Below are 21,804 nucleotides of genomic sequence, written 5' to 3'. Positions count from 1 at the left end.
TCTCTCTCTCTCTCTCTCTCTCTCTCTCTCTCTCTCTCTCTCTCTCTCTCTCTCTCTCTCTCTCTCTCTCTCTCTCTCTGTGTGTGTGTGTGTGTGTAAAGAGGTAAGCATACTTGTCCATCCTCTCGCTGTGCTGGCGCCAGTGTGTCATGTCTTTCCTCCAGCGCAGGTTCTCCTGGCTGCCGAAGGCACTGCCTGACGGACTCCTCTCTACAGTGGGGGGGAGAGGACATAAGAGGAGGAGAGAAGATAGGGGTGAGAGGAGGAGAGAGGGAATGAGAAGGAAAGGGGGGGTATAGCGGGTGAGGGAGAGGAGATATGGGAGGAGATATGGAGCGAAAGGCAAAGAGAAGTTAAAGGGAGAGAGATTGAATGGTCATTTTCAGATCACTTTTCCCAATGTGTGTGTGTGCTGTGTGTGTGTGCTGTGTGTGTGTGCTGTGTGTGTGTGTGCTGTGTGTGTGCGTGTTTGCTCCGTGTGTACCTAGCTGTCCCCTGCTGCGGCGGACCATCTCCTGCCGTGCCCCGATGCTCCCCAGTATGGCCTCCTCCAGCTTGGCCTTCATGTCCTTGGACTTCTTGAAGGTCAGGCTGTTCATGCGCTCAAAGGCCTTCTTCCCCTGCATGGTGAACACAACATGGGCCTTTTTCCATGATGAGGATGGAGAGAAGTTACACAGGGTTACTGTGCCACACCACCACAGCAAGAGAGGTAAAATGGATTAGAGATGGATTATATGGAAAAGTAAGAGTAAAGAGTAAGGAAAGATTAAGATTACTTTATTGGTCAACTGCACACAAGGTCCAACCGAAATTTGACTTCCGCTTTTAACCCAACCTCTCCGAAAAACACACATACATACACCAATTTGAAAACCATCTCATACAGCATGGGAAGTACAAATTCCAAGAACCTTTTCAAATAAGTTTCTTTCCACCCAGTCTCATCCAGGGACGAAATAATGGACTGTCAGTGAGGCAATACACTTGACGTGCTTCCACAGAATCGACGGCATTACTACAAATGACCTAAGGAAAGTACACCATGCATGCTTTTGCCCCTGCTCCAGGTGGGACGTTACCTTGTACTCGAAGCAGGAGACGCAGAGGTAGAGCATGTCCAGCAGACGGTTGAGCTGGGAGACCGACAGGTCAGTGAACCACTTCTGTAGGACACACTCATCTGCATTCTTCAGAACCCACAGCAGACAGATCAACAGGCTGCGACTGGACTCTGCTGAGAAGGTGCCGTGCAGACGACTGGCCTGGAGAGAGAGGGGAAGATACAAAGGAAAGAAAAGGTGAGCAAAACAGAGGAAATTAAAGAGGAAATAAAGAGATGGGGAGAAAGAGAGACTCTGGAAGAAAAGACAGAGGGAGAAAGGTAGGACAAAGAGAGGAAGGGATAGAGAGAGAGAGAGAGAGAGAGAGAGAGAGAGAGAGAGAAACAGGAAGTGTAGTTACCTGTGGGTTGAGCAGGACGCTGCCGGGACGGGACACCGGAGTTGAGGTCCCCGCTATCGCCATGGCAACGGTCTGACTGATCATGCTGCTGCCGTCCTCTACAGACTCGTCCCCCACGGCCCCACCTGCGGACCCCTGAGCTCCCCCAGGGCGGCCCCACTGGTTATGGGACTCTACAGAAAAGAGAGGTGGGGGGGGGGGGGGGTGAGAGAAACCAATCAGGATCAACAAGCACAAAACAAAATCTGTCGGGACTTGCACATCAGAGTTGCAGACATTGTTTAATGTGCTTTTCCTGAGCAGCACCAAAACCAGTGGGACGCCCATAGATTTCTAAAGCCACCTCATAGCCCTTTTATCTAACCACACTGCTATTCAAGTATGGATCAACTCCACATATCTACCGACTCAGAATACCCCTGAACGTTTGGGACATGGAAGGCTAAATGTAGAATTCAGACCTACCTGTGAAGTCGTGCAGCTGGGGCAACGTTTCCATGACGATGCCGATGAGTGGCAGGTAGAGGATGGCGACACGGGCCTTGACCTCAGGGTCATTGTAGCGGGGGTCGGAGTCATGGCTGGACAGCAGGTTATGGACCACACTGATCACCTTCTTATGTAAGCCAAACATCCTATAGGATAGGGAGGGAGGGAGGAAGACAGAGGTTTATTTGGATAGGGACAAGTACAAACACATTGACTAAACAATTTCCCGATGCATCGTATTATAGTGTTTCTAGCTTACGCTAATTTTCTACAATTGTCAAGACAGCGTGAGGTATCAAACTACCCTTACAGAGTGGGAGAGTTTGTCCTGAAGCCTGCCACAGGGGACAATTCTTCCTTGCTAAGATAAACGACACCTCTCTTACAGCAAGAGGAGAAAGGTGGACGTTTGGAGATGATCTGAACATGCTGGAGGTCAGGAGAACTCAAGAGCCAAGCTCAATACAAACTGACAGGACAAAGGCTAACAATATGAAATTGAATCCCAGCGAATGCAAGGTGCTTAATGTGTTCCAGCCACCAAGCTCCTAGGCTTGTGGGTACAGGCAGATCTTCGATGGGACATGCATCGACCAAAAAAGCCAGAGAATGTTCATCCTAAAAAGGCTGAGGAGGTTTCACACTCCAATACAAGACCTGAAAACTGTCTATGAGACGTATATCTCCTGTGGTGCACTGTTTCCGTTGCAGCCATTTATGTGGCACTGCGCCGTGTCAAAATCATTGGTGCCACGGCCAAAAAATATGGAACATGAAAAGATATTGCTGCTGAGGGACACTTTGCAGACGCTAGAACAGTCCACATTTACTTTTCCTCTGCAAACAAAACGAGTAATGAATAGACCAGACAAACCCATAGTACAATAGTTTATCTAGTTACCTAGTCGGCTTGTTGTTGTGGGTTCTATGCAAGATAAATATTATTCGAGGCGCATTCAAGTTACCATAGGGAGGGAAACATGCATTCTAGTCAATGCACAAATCTTGCAATCGTGGGGAAAACAGCCATTTTGATTGCCTTTGTTAAAAAGGAGGAGGATCCCAGCTTTCCATTCCTACTTTATTTCTCAACGCCTTTCTAAACCCAGAGTTTTTAGCAGCGCCATGGTTAAGCACATTACCGCTGCAATTCGCATAGGGGTGAGTGGGGCTAAATGTAACACGGGTCAATTGTAGGGTAACTTGGGGTAGAATGCCACCCTACCTCAACATATTTTTGCTGGAGTGACTTAAAAAATTGTGATGAGAGATGACAGTTGAGCAAGAGTAATGGTAACCAGGGAAAGTGTTGGGGGGGGGGGGGGGTGACATGGTGGTTTCGGTGAGAAGTGGTTTCTGTAAGAAGTACATGCAGTGTTACCCCGGGTGACGGTTTACCCCAAGTTACCCTAACAGGTAGGACTATATTATATTCACTGTGCTTATGCAAGTTTTCTGGGACATAACATTCATCAATAGGATGCTAACTTGTTAAAATATCACATTTAGGATCTAGCTAATGATAAGCTCAGTAGGGTAAATGCAGATAGGAAACCCCATGCGTCAGCCTATTTATAGCCACTATGCTGCATCAGTCGGGCTACATGTGATAATTCTTACTGCTAATAGCATACCTGATCATACGGACCATGCATAGGCTATATGCATGGTCCAATATGCTAAAAAAATTTAAACTAATAATTTTACCAATATGGTGTCAGCATCACTTTATTTTCAGGGACCCCCCTCCAACCTTTTTCCTCCACTGCTACACATTTTTCCAGAGGAAACACTGCTGTGGTGGAGTAGGCTGTTGCTGTGTGGCATTTCAACCTCATTGAAAAACAACACCAGGCCTTAGAGAGAGTCCAGAGGAGGGCCCTCAAGATCATTCTAGGTTCTGGCTACGCAACATACTGAGTGGCCTGCCAAACCCTACGGATGCAACCATTGCAGCAGAGACGAGAGGAGCGGTGTCTGAAATGTGCTCTCAAGCCGCAGAGTTCAAACAAATTCTCCAGCTGGCTGCCACCTCAAGTGATCAGCTACCCGGAGTAAGGACAAGGCAGGAAGGGCAACTACAGGAGATCATATGCAACACTGAACGCTACAGAAAAAGTCCAATACAATCATTAGTTGGGCTTTTAAATGGAAACTATATGGGGCAGATGTTCACATTGTAATGTTTTTTTTAAATAAATGAGTTCATTTTAATTATGTTTATTCTTTACTGTAAACTGCCAGAGTGCACCGATGTATTTATCTAAACAAAAATAGAAGATAACACTGACCGCTAAGTTTCAGGGTCGAGAAAGACATACACTGAGTGTACAAAACATTATGAACACCTGCTCCTTCCATTACAGATTGACCAGGTGAATGCTATGATCCCTTATTGATGTCATTTGTTAAATCCACTTCAATCAATCAGTGTAGATGAAGTGGAGGAGACAGGTTAAATAATTATTTTTTTGAAAATTGAGACGGATTGTGTAGTGTGCCATTCAGAGGGTGACTGGGCAAGACAAAATACTTAAGTGCCTTTGAACGGGGTATGGTAGTAGGTGCCAGGCGCACCGGTTTGTGTCAAGAACTGCAACGCTGCTGGGTGTTTCCCGTGTGTATCAAGAACGACCCACCACCCAAAGGACATCCAGCCAACATGACACAACTGTGGGAAGCATTGGAGTCAACATGGACCAGCATCCCTGTGGAACACCTTCGACACCTTGTAGAGTCCATGCCCCAACGAATTGAAGCTGTTCTGCGGGCAAAGGGTGGGGTGCACCTCAATATTAGGAAGGTGTTCTTAATGTTTTGTACACTCATTGTATACGTCACATGAACAATAACCCCGCTCAATAACAGTCACACAATGTACTGCCCCTTAGCCTTGAGAGGGTCGACAAAGAAAGACACATAGTATACAGTGGGGAAAAAAAGTATTTAGTCAGCCACCAATTGTGCAAGTTCTCCCACTTAAAAAGATGAGAGAGGCCTGTAATTTTCATCATAGGTACACGTCAACTATGACAGACAAATTGAGAAAAAAAAATCCAGAAAATCCCATTGTAGGATTTTTAATGAATTTATTTGCAAATTATGGTGGAAAATAAGTATTTGGTCACCTACAAACAAGCAAGATTTCTGGCTCTCACAGACCTGTAACTTCTTCTTTAAGAGGCTCCTCTGTCCTCCACTCATTACCTGTATTAATGGCACCTGTTTGAACTTGTTATCAGTATAAAAGACACCTGTCCACAACCTCAAACAGTCACACTCCAAACTTCACAATGGCCAAGACCAAAGAGCTGTCAAAGGACACCAAAAACAAAATTGTAGACCTGCACCAGGCTGGGAAGACTGAATCTGCAATAGGTAAGCAGCTTGGTTTGAAGAAATCAACTGTGGGAGCAATTATTAGGAAATGGAAGACATACAAGACCACTGATAATCTCCCTCGATCTGGGGCTCCACGCAAGATCTCACCCCGTGGGGTCAAAATGATCACAAGAACAGTGAGCAAAAATCCCAGAACCACATGGGGGGACCTAGTGAATGACCTGCTGAGAGCTGGGACCAAAGTAACAAAGCCAACCATCAGTAACACACTACGCCGCCAGGGACTCAAATCCTGCAGTGCGAGACGTGTCCCCCTGCTTAAGCCAGTACATGTCCAGGCCCGTCTGAAGTGCATTTGGATGATCCAGAAGAGGATTGGGAGAATGTCATATGGTCAGATGAAACCAAAATATAACTTTCTGGTAAAAACTCAACTCGTCATGTTTGGAGGACAAAGAATGCTGAGTTGCATCCAAAGAACACCATACCTACTGTGAAGCATGGGGTTGGAAACATCATGCTTTGGGGCTGTTTTTCTGCAAAGGGACCAGGACGACTGATCCGTGTAAAGGAAGAATGAATGGGGCCATGTATCGTGAGATTTTGAGTGAAACCCTCCTTCCATCAGCAAGGGCATTGAAGATGAAACGTGGCTGGGTCTTTCAGCATGACAATGATCCCAAACACACCGCCCGGGCAACGAAGGAGTGGCTTCGTAAGAAGCATTTCAAGGTCCTGGAGTGGCCTAGCCAGTCTCCAGATCTCAACCCCATAGAAAATCTTTAGAGGGAGTTGAAAGTCTGTGTTGCCCAGCGACAGCCCCAAAACATCACTGCTCTAGAGGAGATCTGCATGGAGGAATGGGCCAAAATACCAGCAACAGTGTGTGAAAACCTTGTGAAGACTTACAGAAAATGTTTGACCTGTGTCATTGCCAACAAAGGGTATATAACAAAGTATTGAGAAACTTTTGTTATTGACCAAATACTTATTTTCCACCATCATATGCCAATAAATTCATTAAAAATCCTACAATGTGATTTTCTGGAATTTTTTTTCTCATTTTGTCTGTCATAGTTGACGTGTACCTATGATGAAAATTACAGGCCTCTCTCATCTTTTTAAGTGGGAGAACTTGCACAATTGGTGGCTGACTAAATACTTTTTTGCCCCACTGTAGGTGAAGAGGAGAGAAACCTTCTCAATAGCACACACACAGTATCCCGCTAGACCTTCAGGAAGCACAGAACGACCGAGAGAAACATGAGGTCCAAGTGACCACAGTAACCCTCACATACATTAACACAATGTACTGACCACCCAGGAGTCTGCCTTCGAGAATCACAGCGAGCGACAAAGGAGGCAAATGACATAACCTCTCGGTCTCCCTCTCATACACACAAACAGTAAACACAGTGTACTAATACTGACGCTTCGGCCTCCGGGTCCAGGATGACAGCCAGTTCAGCCAGCACCAGTCCAGCCAGGTAGTGCTGCTCTCTGAAGGGGACAGACAGCTCAAACATGTTGGCTATCTTCTGGTCCTGGGCATGGGTAGAGAAGCTAGAACTCTGTGGAGATGGAGAGAAGTATGGAGAGAGTGAGAAACAGAAGCAGGGGATGATTTAGAGACATTGTCCACACACCTTTTACTCCTCCAGGACGTGTGTGTGTGTGTGTGTGTGTGTCCAGTGTGTGTGTACTGTGTATAGCTGACCTGTGAGGTTGCGGATGACACGCTGGGTGAAGGCGAGGCGGGGGGCGTGAGGAGGCTGCAGGGCAGGTTAAGTGTGACGTAGTGCTCGTGGCTGCAGACGATCCTCAGGAAGTCCAGTCTCAGGGACTCCAGAGTTGGGTTCTGCAGCATGTACTGCTTAGCGGACACCTGGGGAGAGGCATGGAATGATGTCCAGAAAACTGTCCAAAACAGGGTTTGATGGAGAAGCACTGTTGAGGCCCTTTACTCCAAGTCAGGGAAGTGATATCCAATAGTGTAATTGGCAGGATAGCTACTGTACTGTTACTTCTAAAATCCTGTGCACAAAGTCACTCCATCATAGTGGTTATATCACCAAGCCTTTTTGAATGAAAGCAGATTCTGCAAGGATGCTGTCATTAAGGTGATGTTGGGGTGCTAAGTGGGTTGCTTCCCTCTTCCAGTACCTGTTTCCAGTATGTCTTGATGAGGGAGAAGGCGAAGCCTCGGTCCATGACAGACAGCAGGTCATTCAGGAAGAAGGCCAGGCTGGTGTTCAGACGCTCCACCAACTCAAGGTCCTGATTGGACAGAAACACAGGGTCAGAGGTCAGGGTAGAGTCTCGAGAACACTGCTCGATCGGATTTACTTCGAACCAGAAAAGGTCCATTCAGACCATTCCCTTTATTTGGAGTATCTGTGTGATTCGTGGCATTAGAAACTGCTGTGTTGATGTAAGCCTGATCTGTATTGTCCCCGTGTGTCCTATGCTGGTGACAAAGTTTATTCCGATTTTCACTCCTACCTTCTGAACGCGTGAGACAATATCCCCAGCGATGGTGCTAACCAGGGCTGTGATGTCATCCATGAAGCGCTCAGGGAAACGGTTCTTTCTGGGCGACTCTAGCCGGTCGGTGAAGTACAGGTGGTGGATGATGCTCTTCACCTGAGGAATGAGGTCATCAAGGTGAGACAGGGCCCAACCATAGCGGATTATAGAGGACTCTTGGGCCCAAAACCTTGTTTTAGCATGGACAGCGCCATTGAGGATTTTCACCATTTTGAAGTAGTAACTGAGTGGAACTTCCTATGGGTTAAGGAAGAATCACATATTCCCATCCAGGTCATCAAGAGGGATCAGCCAATGAATTATACTCGTGAGTAAACATTCCATAACTGCAGGTGGCACTAAAATCACCAACCTTGGCTTTATACCTGTTCAAACAACACACTACAGGTGGCAGTATGCACCCTTTCAGTTTGTTTGCCAACTCAAGTAGTAGAAGAAGAAAATGTACTACTTCAAAATGGAGAATGCCTCAATGGCGCTCCCCATGCTCTCACAGACGCCATAATGGGACAGATACAGTGTCTATCTAAGTCTATGGGCCCAACACATAGTGGTAGTTATGGGTTGGTAATATCTGGCCAAGCCCCACGTAGTACAATTTATCTTCTTAAAATCAGATTTTAAACCTAACCCTGAGCTTAACCCTAACCACAATGCTAACCTTATGCCTAACCTTAAATTAAGACCAAAAGGCTAATTTCCGATAAAGCCAATTTTGACTTTGCAGCTTGGCCAACTAGAGGGAACCATAGACACAGGGCCAGGATGAAAAGCACAATAGTGTAGCCTTGTCACACTATCGTGCCAACCGGAACCATACTGTCTTTGCTTAGATATTTTCTTTTCACTCTGTCATTTCCAACATGGTTCCACCAATTATGGTGGATACGCAACCAGGCCAGAGCAGTACAGGTCGGCACAGCTTACTAATGTGAAAAAGGCTCCAGAGATGCAGCTGTGTGTCGTCTTGTCTTACCATGAGCTCGAAGAAGAACCAGGCCTGTTGTATAGCTCCCTCCCTGACGATGCCACTGCTCACCACCCACTGTAGGGCCAGCTCCTCGTGGAACAACTGAGACAGAGAGATGGAGACACACGGACCAGACAGTTAGACACACATAGCACAGTACATCAGACCTGGGTCAACCTGCCCTTAATAATAGTTTGATCTTATCTTAGTCATGTAATATATGTAATATTTGCTCAAAAAAACTAAATGATCCACTTGGTGCGCCTGTGTCTGGTGGTAACACTGAAAAAGGAGGCTTCATTAAGATATAAATATCAAGAGTGTGCCGTTTCCCTGAACAAGGGTCAAAGTGCTACAGTTAGTGGTGCGTTACACACAAACACACCACTCCTGTACAATACTGTCAACATCACAATGCAATCACAGCCAAGAGGCGGGACATCTACACTCTACATCAGGGATGGGCAACTGGTGGCCCGCTGATAATTTCTTTGGCGGGGTAACTCAGTCGGGGTCTCGACTTACTGTTTAGAGTTAGAACAGTAGAATACACAAGGTGCAATTTCAAAATGTGGTTGTGCATCAGCAGTTTTTCTCTTATTATTTCAGTCACTGACAGTCACTCAATTAGCCCATGTCAGCGAAAAAATGTTTGATCGGTAAGTTAGTCTCGCCAGCTATCTAAACCTGTAGTAATCATAGTCTAATTACCGACCACGGTGCCTCTATGGAGTTTGTTAGTCAGATACCATTAAAAACTGCAAACAATTCTCTCCACAAATGTGTAGAATTGCAGGAAATTAGCTGCTAATTTATATCTCTGCTCCATGAAAAATGAGTAAAAGTGCATAAAATAACTATATCTTCTCTCCGCCCCGTGACAAAATGTGTAGAATTACAGCAAACGTGCTTTAAAACTGCCACATGGCAAAATGTGTAGAATTGCAGGAAATTAACTCTAAAACGTAACCTTTTTCTCTCACCTGTCTAGAGGGGGGCTGCTAAACTGTTTTGCTCGCAAGATGGGGGGACCCCCCCCCCCCCAAACAAAATGTCACTTAGGGCCCCCAAAAGGCTAGGGCCGGCTCTGACTGCATGTTTATTTGGATCCCCATTACCTTTTGCAGAAGCAGCAGCTACTCTTCCTGGGGTCCACAAATGTGTGGGTATGGATGTGGGTATGCAGACCCGCAAGCCACTGCGGCCCCTCATGAGTCGTCAAGATTTTTTGTGGCCCCCACCCCCCAACAAAGTTGCCCATCCCTGCTCTACATCCAAAAAGACCACAACCACCAAACACACCATCCAATCAAGAGGCACACATCCAGAGACAGACGAATAAGGTGGAGGGGGCTCTGTATGGCTCCTCCCCCCGGGGTAGACAGCGGTAGATACCTTTTTGGTGGGTAACCGTCCTGTTAAAGTTTGCAAGAAACTGGCGCTCTCAGCGTGCGAAGACATGCGGTGGCCACAGCGCTCCATGGCCTATGGGTGGGATGGATGGGACGGTGACAACAACAGGTTAGTGAGAGGCAACGGGTATAGCTGTAGCATCTTCTCAACCCAAGGAGATGTGTCTGCAGCAGAATCCCTCTCTCACTTTCACACACTCAGAAGCTTACACACACAGTCATATACTCGGTCACACACAATGAACAAACATGAACACAAACAATCACACAAATACACAAAACGTCATATAATCTAAAACGACAGTATACGAAAAACACAGTACCAATATAGAAGTGCAGTGTGTGAGATACTTCATATTTATATTTCTTACATACATTTTACACAAATGGAAAAACTTCCCCTAGATATGCAGTTTGTGCACCGTATCAACTGCGGGGGAAAAATGACAACAAACACCCCAAATATGGGTTAACCTGTGGGTATAACTTACCTCTGTTAACCCATATATTTATTTTACTGAATCTTTGGACATGACTAGAGCCACAAAAAAATACCCTTCACGACAACCAATGACGACAACCACAGTCACAACAAAAAGACAAAAAAAATACAAAGACAACCACATACACACTCGCACTCCCTCCCAAACCCACCCAGCACACCACCACATGCAGCAGTATTCCACATCATGCCCATCCCACACGGTGAATAAGATTAGTAGTAGGTCATGCATGGGTTCAAATGACCATGGTGAAAATGAAACAGGACTGGGAATGAGAGGATGAAGAAAGCTAATTAAAATGAATATTGGGGAAATGAAGATCGTGGTGATAGCCTCTGGACCGCCAATAAAAAGAGTATAGATTTCAAGTATGAGAAAAGGAAAATGGCACAAACTGAGTCACGTGGGTCTTGGCTAGAGGTTCTTGGCTGGAAGTTGACTGCAATGTATGTGCAACACCTCTCCTGCACTGGGGGTATAAGAAGTGTGGTGAGAAATCCGTCTGCACTTGTTTGACATGACTTTAAGAGATTAGTGACAACACCACGACTTCAGAATGGGCATAGATGTTACTTCTCCAGCCCAACTGGAGAGAGAAAGGTGTTGTGTAAAAACTGAAAGGACGACAAGAAGTGAAAGAACTAAAGATGGCGGTTTAAGGTTCATAGAGGCAGCTTTGACTTCCTGTCTGGTGGAGCGTGTAGATGATGGGTGGATGAGGTGCGGGTTAAGAAGGGTAGGGAGTGACGGTGACGTATTTTTTAGGGGGGGAGAGGAAGGGAGTTGTTATTGTTGAAGCACCTGCATTGAGTTAGTGTCAGAGGCAGAGCCGGGGCTGGATCTCCAGGGGGTGCTCATACACCCCATGGTGTGCACCCAGGAGTTGGAGCGGTCTAGGCCCTGAGAGGTCAAGGGTCCCAGGTCAAAGGGCAGGCAAGATCAAGGCAGCAACGAGCGGACGGAGCAGCACAGGGGAGGAGGGAATAACATAGAGGTTAAAGGTTAAGATGATTGAATCGTAAGCAGCAAGGGGGAATAATAAAGTTAGCTAGTTAAAGATCAGAAATCATTTAATTAGAAACCCCTGATTCATGAAAACAGCAATGCATGAACAGATTAGATCGCATATCCCATCATGACAATCTGCAGCCCTCCATTGGTTCAGAAACAAGAATACAGGTTTAGTTTAGTAGCATTATACTGTAGGTATCATTCATCACACAGGGGAAGCTACAGAACTAGAATTACTAGGATACGTAGAACAGGAATCCCCATTCAAGTTGATGTGCCATCATGGCTGGCTATTCTATTTCTATGGGGGCAGCATCCATCACTAGCATCACGTTAGACCAGACTTCAGAAAAACAGAGAAGGAGTGTTCATCACTCACTCATCTTTCAAGTACTTTTGGGGTCAAACTAAGTAATTTGATCAAAGTACCAAATGATTGTACGATTATATGGCTGCATTAGAGCAACAAGTCCACGTTATTAACTAATTTACGAAGTGTCTCTGTAATACACTCGGCTACCCCTGGAAATGACTCTACTAACAGAGCCGTGAAGATTGTTTCACTTTCCTAAAAGTGTCCTACTGTATACTTTGCTATGCTGAGGTTGCCCTCTCCCTGCTGTGTGTCAGGTTGGTGATACAGGGGTTACAGAGATAAGGTGTTCCTGCTGATGTTTGTCCATCAGCTATAGGGTTGACAAGTCACACAGTTGAGAAATGCTGCTCTCAGGTTCATAGTATACAGTCAGTGATACAGTGACAGCTTATGTGGGGGCAGAAATAGTGGGGCTTTTCAATCTAATCCTCTATGAAGTCAGTGAATCCATGGCAATGAGGTTAAAAAAAAAAGTGCTTCAGTGTACGATTATTATATGATTAAGCAATGCCAGAGTGGGTGTGGTATACCACGGCTAAGGGCTGTTCTTACGCACGACGCAACGCGGAGTGCCTGGATACAGCCCTTAGCCGTGGTATATTGGCCATATACCACAAACCCCCCGAGAAGCCTTACTGCTATTATAAACTGGTTACCAATGTCATTAGAGCAGTAATACATGTGTGTCATACGGTCTGATACAGTGCATTCGTAAAGTATTCAGACCCCACATTTTGCTCCGTTCAGCTTTCCCTCGATCCTGACTAGTCTCCCAGTCCCTGCTGCTGAAAAACATCCCCACAGCATGATGCTGCCACCACCATGCTTCACCGTAGGTCTGGTGCCAGGTTTCCTCCAGACGTGACGCTTGCCATTCAGGCCAAGAAATGTTTTGGTACCCTTCCCCAGATCTGTGCCTTTGACACAATCCTGTCTCGGAGCTCTACGGACAATTCCTTCGACCTCATGGCTTGGTTTTTGCTCTGACATGCACAGTCAACTGTGGGACCTTAGACAGGTGTGTGCCTTTCCAAATCATGTCCAATCAATTGAATTTACCACAGGTGGACTAAAATCAACTTGTAGAAACATCAAGGATGATCAATGGAAACAGGATGTACAGTGGGGAAAAAAAGTATTTAGTCAGCCACCAATTGTGCAAGTTCTCCCACTTAAAAAGATGAGAGAGGCCTGTAATTTTCATCATAGGTACACGTCAACTATGACAGACAAAATGAGAAAAGAAATTCCAGAAAATCACATTGTAGGATTTTTTATGAATTTATTTGCAAATTATGGTGGAAAATAAGTATTTGGTCAATAACAAAAGTTTCTCAATACTTTGTTATATACCCTTTGTTGGCAATGACACAGGTCAAACGTTTTCTGTTAGTCTTGACAAGGTTTTCACACACTGTTGCTGGTATTTTGGCCCATTCCTCCATGCAGATCTCCTCTAGAGCAGTGATGTTTTGGGGCTGTCGCTGGGCAACACGGATTTTCAACTCCCTCCAAAGATTTTCTATGGGGTTGAGATCTGGAGACTGGCTAGGCCACTCCAGGACCTTGAAATGCTTCTTACGAAGCCACTCCTTCGTTGCCCGGGCGGTGTGTTTGGGATCATTGTCATGCTGAAAGACCCAGCCACGTTTCATCTTCAATGCCCTTGCTGATGGAAGGAGGTTTTCACTCAAAATCTCACGATACATGGCCCCATTCATTCTTTCCTTTACACGGATCAGTCGTCCTGGTCCCTTTGCAGAAAAACAGCCCCAAAGCATGATGTTTCCACCCCCATGCTTCACAGTAGGTATGGTGTTCTTTGGATGCAACTCAGCATTCTTTGTCCTCCAAACACGACGAGTTGAGTTTTTACCAAAAAGTTATATTTTGGTTTCATCTGACCATATGACATTCTCCCAATCCTCTTCTGGATCATCCAAATGCACTCTAGCAAACTTCAGACGGGCCTGGACATGTACTGGCTTAAGCAGGGGGACACAGCAGGATTTGAGTCCCTGGCGGCGTAGTGTGTTACTGATGGTAGGCTTTGTTACTTTGGTCCCAGCTCTCTGCAGGTCATTCACTAGGTCCCCCCGTGTGGTTCTGGGATTTTTGCTCACCGTTCTTGTGATCATTTTGACCCCACGGGGTGAGATCTTGCGTGGAGCCCCAGATCGAGGGAGATTATCAGTGGTGTTGTATGTCTTCCATTTCCTAATAATTGCTCCCACAGTTTGGAGTGTGACTGTTTGAGGTTGTGGACAGGTGTATTTTATACTGATAACAAGTTCAAACAGGTGCCATTAATACAGGTAACGAGGGGAGGACAGAGGAGCCTCTTAAAGAAGAAGTTACAGGTCTGTGAGAGCCAGAAATCTTGCTTGTTTGTAGGTGACCAAATACTTATTTTCCACCATAATTTGCAAATAAATTCATAAAAAATCCTACAATGTGATTTTCTGGATTTTTTTTTCTCAATTTGTCTGTCATAGTTGACGTGTACCTATGATGAAAATTACAGGCATCTCTCATCTTTTTAAGTGGGAGAACTTGCACAATTGGTGGCTGACTAAATACTTTTTTCCCCCACTGTACCTGAGCTCAATTTCGAGTCTCATAGCAAAGGGTCTGAATACTTACGCAAATACAAATTTGCTAAAATTTCTAAAAACCCTGTTTTTGCTTTGTTATAATGGGGTATTGTTTGTAGATTGCTGAGTATTTTTATTTATTTAATACATTTTAGAATAAGGCTGTAACGTAACAAAATGTGGAAAAAGTCAAGGGGTCCGAATACTTTCCGAAGGCACTGTACATATGAGATGAGTAAAGCAGTATGTAACATTATTAAAGTGACTAGTGTTCCATTATTAAAGTGGCCAGTGAGTCCATGTCTATATATATAGGGCAGCAGCCTCTAAGGTGCAGGGTTGAGTAACCCTCATGGACACTCTTACTGACAGTTGTGGCTGCTTCGCGTGATGTATTGTTGTCTCTACCTTCTTGCCTTTGTGCTGTTGTCTGTGCCCAATAATGTTTGTACCATGTTTTGTGCTGCTACCATGTTGTGTTGCTACCATGTTGTTGTCATGTGGTGTTGCTACCATGCTGTGTTGTCATGTGTTGCTGCCATGCTGTGTTGTCTTAGGTCTCTCTTTATGTGGTGTTGAGGTGTCGCTCTTGTTGTGATGCGTTTTGTCCTATATATTTTTTTAAAATCCCCGTCCCCGCAGGAGGCCTTTTGCCTTGCGGTAGGCCGTCATTGTAAATACGAAATTGTTCTTAACTGACTGAAAAATAATATTACAAAGAAAAGCTGCCATGTTGGTCGGCGCCATCTTGGGTAGGGCCCTACAAACTCCATTAAATATGCCTGATTCCGTTTTGTTTTTCCAGGTTTCCACTCTCAAAAATCACACTTTATTAATAGAAAAACAACACATTTCATGTTTTATGTCCACAACAATGCTTAAACCACATCAGGAGACCACTTTTGATGTCTCTGAAAAATCTGAGAAATTTTAATCTTTGGGTGTAGTTACCCTTAATTCAAGTGCGCATATAGCAAGAGGCTGTTGGTTAGCAGTGTTTTTGTAGCGGTAGAGACGGGAAAATCTCATTGCCTCTTCAGAAAGTTGCAAGAAATATGAACCAATGATGCATTCTGTTCATTACTTATAATAAACTTGGGAAAATGTCTACATTTTCTATACATTTAGTTGATTAAATACATTTTTTTATATGGTTGAATTCCGTTTCAATGCCTGGATTCAGTGAGTACCCTAATGATCATATTGGGAGCAGAATGAGCCTCTCCACTACCTATTGTCCCTGCAGTGATGATTCACCATCTTCATCTAATGTTTTCATCATATATTCACAGATAATTGCCAAAAAGCCTACCAGTAGCCTATGCAAATTAGGGAGCCAAGTGAACGTCTCTGTCACCGATGCGATTCGGTAGGCTACACTGACTAACGCAACGATACTCACTCACAGACCTGCAAACTTCAGCACGGCGGCGGCGTCAACAAATAGATGGCTAGAAGATGCATATCATTCATTCTAGCGGGAGAGGGCGCGACAGACTAGCAAATTGAAACGTTTAAATGAAAAGTAGCCTAGTTAATATGAAGTGGAAAAGGTAGCCGGCTGAAAATGAGTCTGTAACCGTCTGATTAGCCGACGGCCGGCGCTAATGGAAAACACTGCACCATTGATGCATAGTGGACTGACTGTACCCCAAAAGTACTGAGAAACATAACGTAAGCCATGTCTGGTCTGTGGCATGTCTCCTACCTTACTACCGATGATGGATCGGACCTCATCGTCAGGGGAGGTGGGTGTGCCAGAGATATCAGGGTTACTGTTGCTAAGGCTACGGGAGCGGTTGAGATTTAGGCTGGCAGGTCGCTGGGCGGACCTGGCCATTGTGGCATAGTGGACTGAACCACCCAGACCTGGACCTAAGACAAACGCACACATGAAAAAAAAAAAGTTGTTATTGCTCCACAATAAATGCAATGGCTCTTACAGTTTAATAGAGTTTAATATCATTGAATACAAGCCAAAACTGGGGTAAAACAAAAAGAAAAAGCTGAGGTACCTGATGAGGGGGAGTTGGGGTCCGTGTTGGGCAGGCGGAATACGTAGTATACGTAGGAGGAGAGCAGGCTGTTTCTGCCGTGCATGTCCTGACTAGTGTCCAAGTACTTATGGAGCCGGTTCACTATGGACGCCATCACCTCGAACGACGCCTGGCCCATGTTCACTACACACACAGACACGCACACAAGACAACACATTTAGGACCAGATATTACAGTCGTTTAATTCAGTGCCAGTTCAGTGGCAGCACGAAAGTTCAAAAGGCACAGGTTTGTTCTTAAAATATGGGTACTTTGAATATTTGAATATCATTTATTATCTTCCTATTATTATTCATTTGGAATACAATTATTTAAATGAAGTCATTGAAAGGCTACAGTTCCTATGAGGCTGGATGTGGTACCTATCTGTCCTGATATGACGGGCGGCCGCACCACCAGCAGCACCAGCTTATCCAATAGGAGGTGGAGGAAGCGGACCATGGGCTCCAGCTGGGAGGAGTTTAGCGCGGCGATGCTGGACTTTAACTCCGCCTCCAGGTTGTTCTCCATGATGCGCGTGTCTCCTATCCGCACAGGGAACATGTGGTCCAGGGCATGGACCATTGCAAAGAACTTATAAAGGTACTGGTCCTGATGGAGAGAGGGATGGAGGGAGGGAGGGAGGGAAAGAGAGAGAGAGAGAGAGAGAAGTCAGTAACAAAGAAAACCTGGCTTTGATCAAAGGAAAATGTGAGACTCCACTGCACAATAGAAGTGCTTGAACTGTGTGCTCTGAGGTTAGAGCTACAGTCTACAGTAGGGTAATGCAGTGAGCAGAGCTATAGGTACCCAGACCCAGTGATTTATGATCACATTACCACCAGGCTAAGGTCCTGGGAAACACTCTCCCTCTCCCCTCCACACGACAGCCAACAGGACAGAGAGATGGAGTGGGCTGCACTAAATAACACCAGTGAAGTTCAACCAGTAATGGACTGAGGGAGGGACACGTTACGCTCACCACTCCTCCTTCCACTATCCAAGCTGCGGTATTTGGTCTATCTGTCTGTCTCGGAGTCTGACACAGATATACGCTAATGTTACGGATACAGGTATCCTGTGTCTTTTTGTGTTTTTCGTCTCCTTCTGCCCTAATCACAGGTGTCCTGTATGTTCCTGATTGGTGGTCGTTGGGGTTTCTGCTGATTGCTGAAGTGGACCAATCAGTGGACATTCCACTGCATTGCACCACCTGTTTCTGGTTTTTCAATCACACATCCCATTGTTTAAAAGCCAGTCAGTTGTGTTTGTAGAGAGAGACTATTTTCCGTATGTGAGTATGGATACTGTGGTGTCCTGTGTTTTGTGTACTCACTCATTTGCTGGTTACTCTGTTTGGTAACTTTGTTGTGTGTTTCTGGGAAAAGGGGAATTTAAGCAAGTTGCCCTTGGGCATACATTACCCGTAGGAAGAAAACTGTCTAAAAACACTAGTTAGACCTGAGCGGACCACCCACTGTAATTTTTGTATGATTAGCAGTAGCTTAGTGGTTCTTGAGGCAGGCAAGATCAGTTTAGTTTTTTTTTACACTATTGTTTCATTTCTTGGGTCCTGCTCAGCCCTTTTTCCCAAACCTTTACTGTGTGTTCAAAAATAAACATTTTATGTTTGACGGTAGTTTATGGTTGTCGTGTAGTTTTTGTTCTCACTGTTTCATGTCACGATTCTAATTTGCATGAATTATGTTACGGTCTCTTGTCCATCCACCCTAGACGTTTAAAGCCACGGGGTTCATAACATAATGTGGGGGTTCGTCCGGGTTAATTCTCATTGATACCCATGCTACTCATGCAAATTAGTTAGTGTCTGGTTCAGTGTTGAGCTTGGCAGCTGTAACTAACTGGTTTTGTGTTCAGTATTCGTCGGCTCGTGTTGCTAGTTTAAGATGGCTACTTTTGAGTTGGATGCCTTTTTGGAAACCCTACGTGGGAGGTTTTTGAGAATTGCCGTAGAGTGGATCTACAGGCTTTGGCTGACCACTTTTCTGTACCCATATCAAGGGTTTTAGTGAAAGCAGAAGTTAGGAAAACAGTGTTAGAGATATTGTTGAACGAGCGAGTGCTTGAGTTACCGCCGCCTGAGTCTGCTGCTCCTGTAGGGGATGTGGCTGCTGCTCCTGTAAGCCCGTCGGTGTCTGAGGACGAGGCTAAGGCTCCAGCCACAATGCCCCGTTTTGACCCACTCTCCCCACTGTCTGACAGTGATGCCAGGATGGATGTCCGCTTGACACGGCTCCAAATGGAGGCTGAAGAGAGGGCACAAATCAGGCAAGAAAAGTTGGCGACGCGTAGGCTTGATCAAGAACTGGAGACGCGTAAGATGGAACTGGAGATGCGTAAAATGGAGATGGCGGCAGAAACAGCGAGGTTAGTCTCTGCTCATACTATGCCTGCTAGTGAGCCATCCTCACCAGCTGTGGCATCTGCTACTTTTGATATTAGTAGACAGATCACCTTGGTACCTGTGTTTAGGGAGTCAGAGGTTGATTCCTATTTCAGTGTTTTTGAACGTATAGCGGTAGCATTGAAATGGCCCGAAGAGGTATGGTGCCTTTTACTTCAGTGTAAATTAACAGGTAAAGCCCAAGAGGTTCTGTCAGCGCTACCACTTGAAGACAGCTTGAATTATGACGTGGTCAAAGCTACTGTTCTTCGTGCCTATGAGCTTGTTCCTGAGGCATATCGACAGAGATTTAGGTCTCCTACTCAGACTTATGTGGAGTTTGCTAGAGACAAAGGAAATATGTTTGACAAATGGCACAGTGCTAGTAAGGTAACTGATTTTAACTCTCTACAGGAGTTAATCTTGTTAGAAGAGTTAAAAAATTGCTTACCCGAACGCATTGTAGTTTATCTGAACGAACAGAAAGTATCCTCACTGTCGGAAGCGTCTGTATTGGCAGACGAGTGTGTGTTGACGCATAAGAGCGTGTTTTCGGCTCGTAAGGAGAGCAGGGCCGCAGAGTTGCTAACTTTTAGTCCTAGTCGACCAGCAGTACATCCAGCACGCCCAAAAGATGTGCGTCACTGTTTCTATTGTCATAAGGTGGGACATATGGTTAATGATTGCTTTCTGCTAAAACGTAAACAGGGGATGCCTCAGCACGCCAGGCCGCCAACGGGTGTTGGGCTGATTCGTACGGTTTTAAGGCCGGAATCAAGACCAAGGCCTCATAGTGAATGTGGTTTGAAAGTCCCTGTCCCAGTCCCAGATCACAGTTATGAACCGTTCATTTTTGAGGGGTTTGTTTCCATATCAGATGACGAAGCGTCTCAGCGTCCAGTTAGAATCCTCAGAGATACTGGTGCGGCGCAGTCGTTCATACTATCTGATGTGTTGCCCTTGTCCAATAATACATATTGTGGTTCCAGCGTGTTAGTACAAGGAATTGAAATGGGATTCGTCCCAGTGCCATTGCACTTTGTGAACGTACACTCTGAGTTAGTCAGTGGATTGTTCAGAGTTGGAGTACGGCCTATGTTGCCAGTAAAAGGTGTTACATTTATAATGGGCAACGATATTGCCGGAGGAAAGGTGATACCCGTATTGGAGGTATTGGATAACAGTGACCAGTCTCTCTCCGAGGAACTGGCACAGGGTTATCCAGATGTGTTCCCCGCTTGTGCTGTCACACGTGCTCAAGCACGACAAGTGGGTGACGTGATAGATTTGTCGAACACGATTCTATTCAGAGAGTGTGACCCAGAGGATAGCTTGGGTGCTACCTCTGGTAAGCTGGTGCAGTCTGACCAACAGCCCAGAGAAAGGAAGAAGGATGTGGAACTTGTTGCTGAGGCAATACAGTTACCAGTCACTCGTGAGCAGCTGATCGCTAACCAGAAGGTTGACATTAGCCTGGCTAAATGTTTTTCTAGTGTTGTCTCAGAGGAGGAGCTAAAGAAGAAAAACATGGCATACTTCATTGATGGTAATCTCCTCATGCGTAAATGGACATCCCATGTTGACGCTGGCGGAGATTGGAATGCTGTTTACCAAATAGTGATTCCTACAGCCTTTCAGCAAAATGTTTTATCCCTCGCTCATGATCACCAGTGGTCCGGACATCTGGGAGTCACCAAGACTTATGATCGGGTTTTGCGACATTTCTTTTGGCCTGGTTTAAAACAAGATGTGGCTCAGTTCTGTCGGACTTGCCACACCTGTGAAGTAACTGGAAAACCGAACCAGGTTATTCCTCCCGCGCCTCTTTGTCCCATACCTGCCATAGGTGAACCAGAACCATTCGAACATGTGATGGTTGATTGTGTTGGACCATTACCTAAGACAAAATCTGGTAACCAGTTTCTGTTGACGATTATGTGTGTGGCCACCAGGTACCCAGAGGCCATTCCTCTGCGAAGGATTACTGCTCCGGTGGTGAGTAAAGCGTTGATCAAATTCTTCTCAACTTTTGGGTTACCTAAAGTGGTACAAACTGATCAGGGTACGACTTTCCTTTCTAAACTTTTCAAACAAGTGTTAAAATCCTTGTCAGTTACACACCGTGTGTCAAGCGCATATCACCAAGAGTCTCAGGGTGCGCTTGAACGTTGGCATCAGACACTGAAGTCTATGCTCCGTAAATATTGCTTGGAATCTGAGAAGGATTGGGATGAGGGAGTTCCTCTAGTTTTGTTTGCTGTCCGTGAGACAGTACAGGAATCCTTAGGGTTCAGCCCAGCTGAACTGGTGTTTGGACACACCATGAGAGGACCTATGAAAGTCCTTAAGGATCAGTTTTTATCACAAGAGTTGTGTGTGAAAGAAAATGTGTTGGACTACGTTAGTCGCTTTCGTGAGCGCCTACATGGTGCCTGTGCTCTAGCAAAGGAAACGCTGTCTTCCTCACAGAGACGGATGAAACGGCACTATGACAACCAGGCGGTTTCTCGTTCACTGCAGCCAGGTGACCAAGTTCTTGTATTGTTGCCTGTGCCAGGAGCGTAATTGTCAGCACATTTCTCTGGTCCTTATGTAATTGAAAAGAAACTAAGTGAAACTGACTACGTGATACAGACTCCTGATAGAAAACGCCAAT

General features: G+C 45.4%; 1 protein-coding gene across 1 annotated transcript in view; it reads right to left on the bottom strand.

Moving 5' to 3' along the window:
• The window catches only part of LOC311149161 (dedicator of cytokinesis protein 7-like), a gene marked incomplete at its 3' end in the record, with an annotated part of 94,659 nt that overhangs the window by 637 nt on the left and 72,218 nt on the right, over positions 1–21,804 (bottom strand). The window contains exons 18-32 of the mRNA XM_084186246.1: positions 17,128–17,356; positions 16,724–16,888; positions 16,417–16,583; positions 11,529–11,627; positions 10,208–10,297; positions 8,819–8,914; positions 7,798–7,938; positions 7,459–7,572; positions 7,013–7,180; positions 6,727–6,866; positions 1,930–2,099; positions 1,465–1,637; positions 1,083–1,265; positions 485–620; positions 114–210 (exon numbers count right to left, since the gene is read on the bottom strand). Coding sequence (XP_084042372.1) covers positions 114–210; positions 485–620; positions 1,083–1,265; positions 1,465–1,637; positions 1,930–2,099; positions 6,727–6,866; positions 7,013–7,180; positions 7,459–7,572; positions 7,798–7,938; positions 8,819–8,914; positions 10,208–10,297; positions 11,529–11,627; positions 16,417–16,583; positions 16,724–16,888; positions 17,128–17,356 — 2,168 coding nt within the window. The remainder of the gene's footprint in view (positions 1–113; positions 211–484; positions 621–1,082; positions 1,266–1,464; positions 1,638–1,929; positions 2,100–6,726; positions 6,867–7,012; positions 7,181–7,458; positions 7,573–7,797; positions 7,939–8,818; positions 8,915–10,207; positions 10,298–11,528; positions 11,628–16,416; positions 16,584–16,723; positions 16,889–17,127; positions 17,357–21,804) is intronic.

This window comes from Coregonus lavaretus (assembly GCF_964263955.1).
Source record: "Coregonus lavaretus genome assembly, chromosome: 21".
Taxonomy (NCBI): domain Eukaryota; kingdom Metazoa; phylum Chordata; class Actinopteri; order Salmoniformes; family Salmonidae; genus Coregonus; species Coregonus lavaretus.
This window is presented reverse-complemented; position numbering and strand designations above follow the sequence as displayed.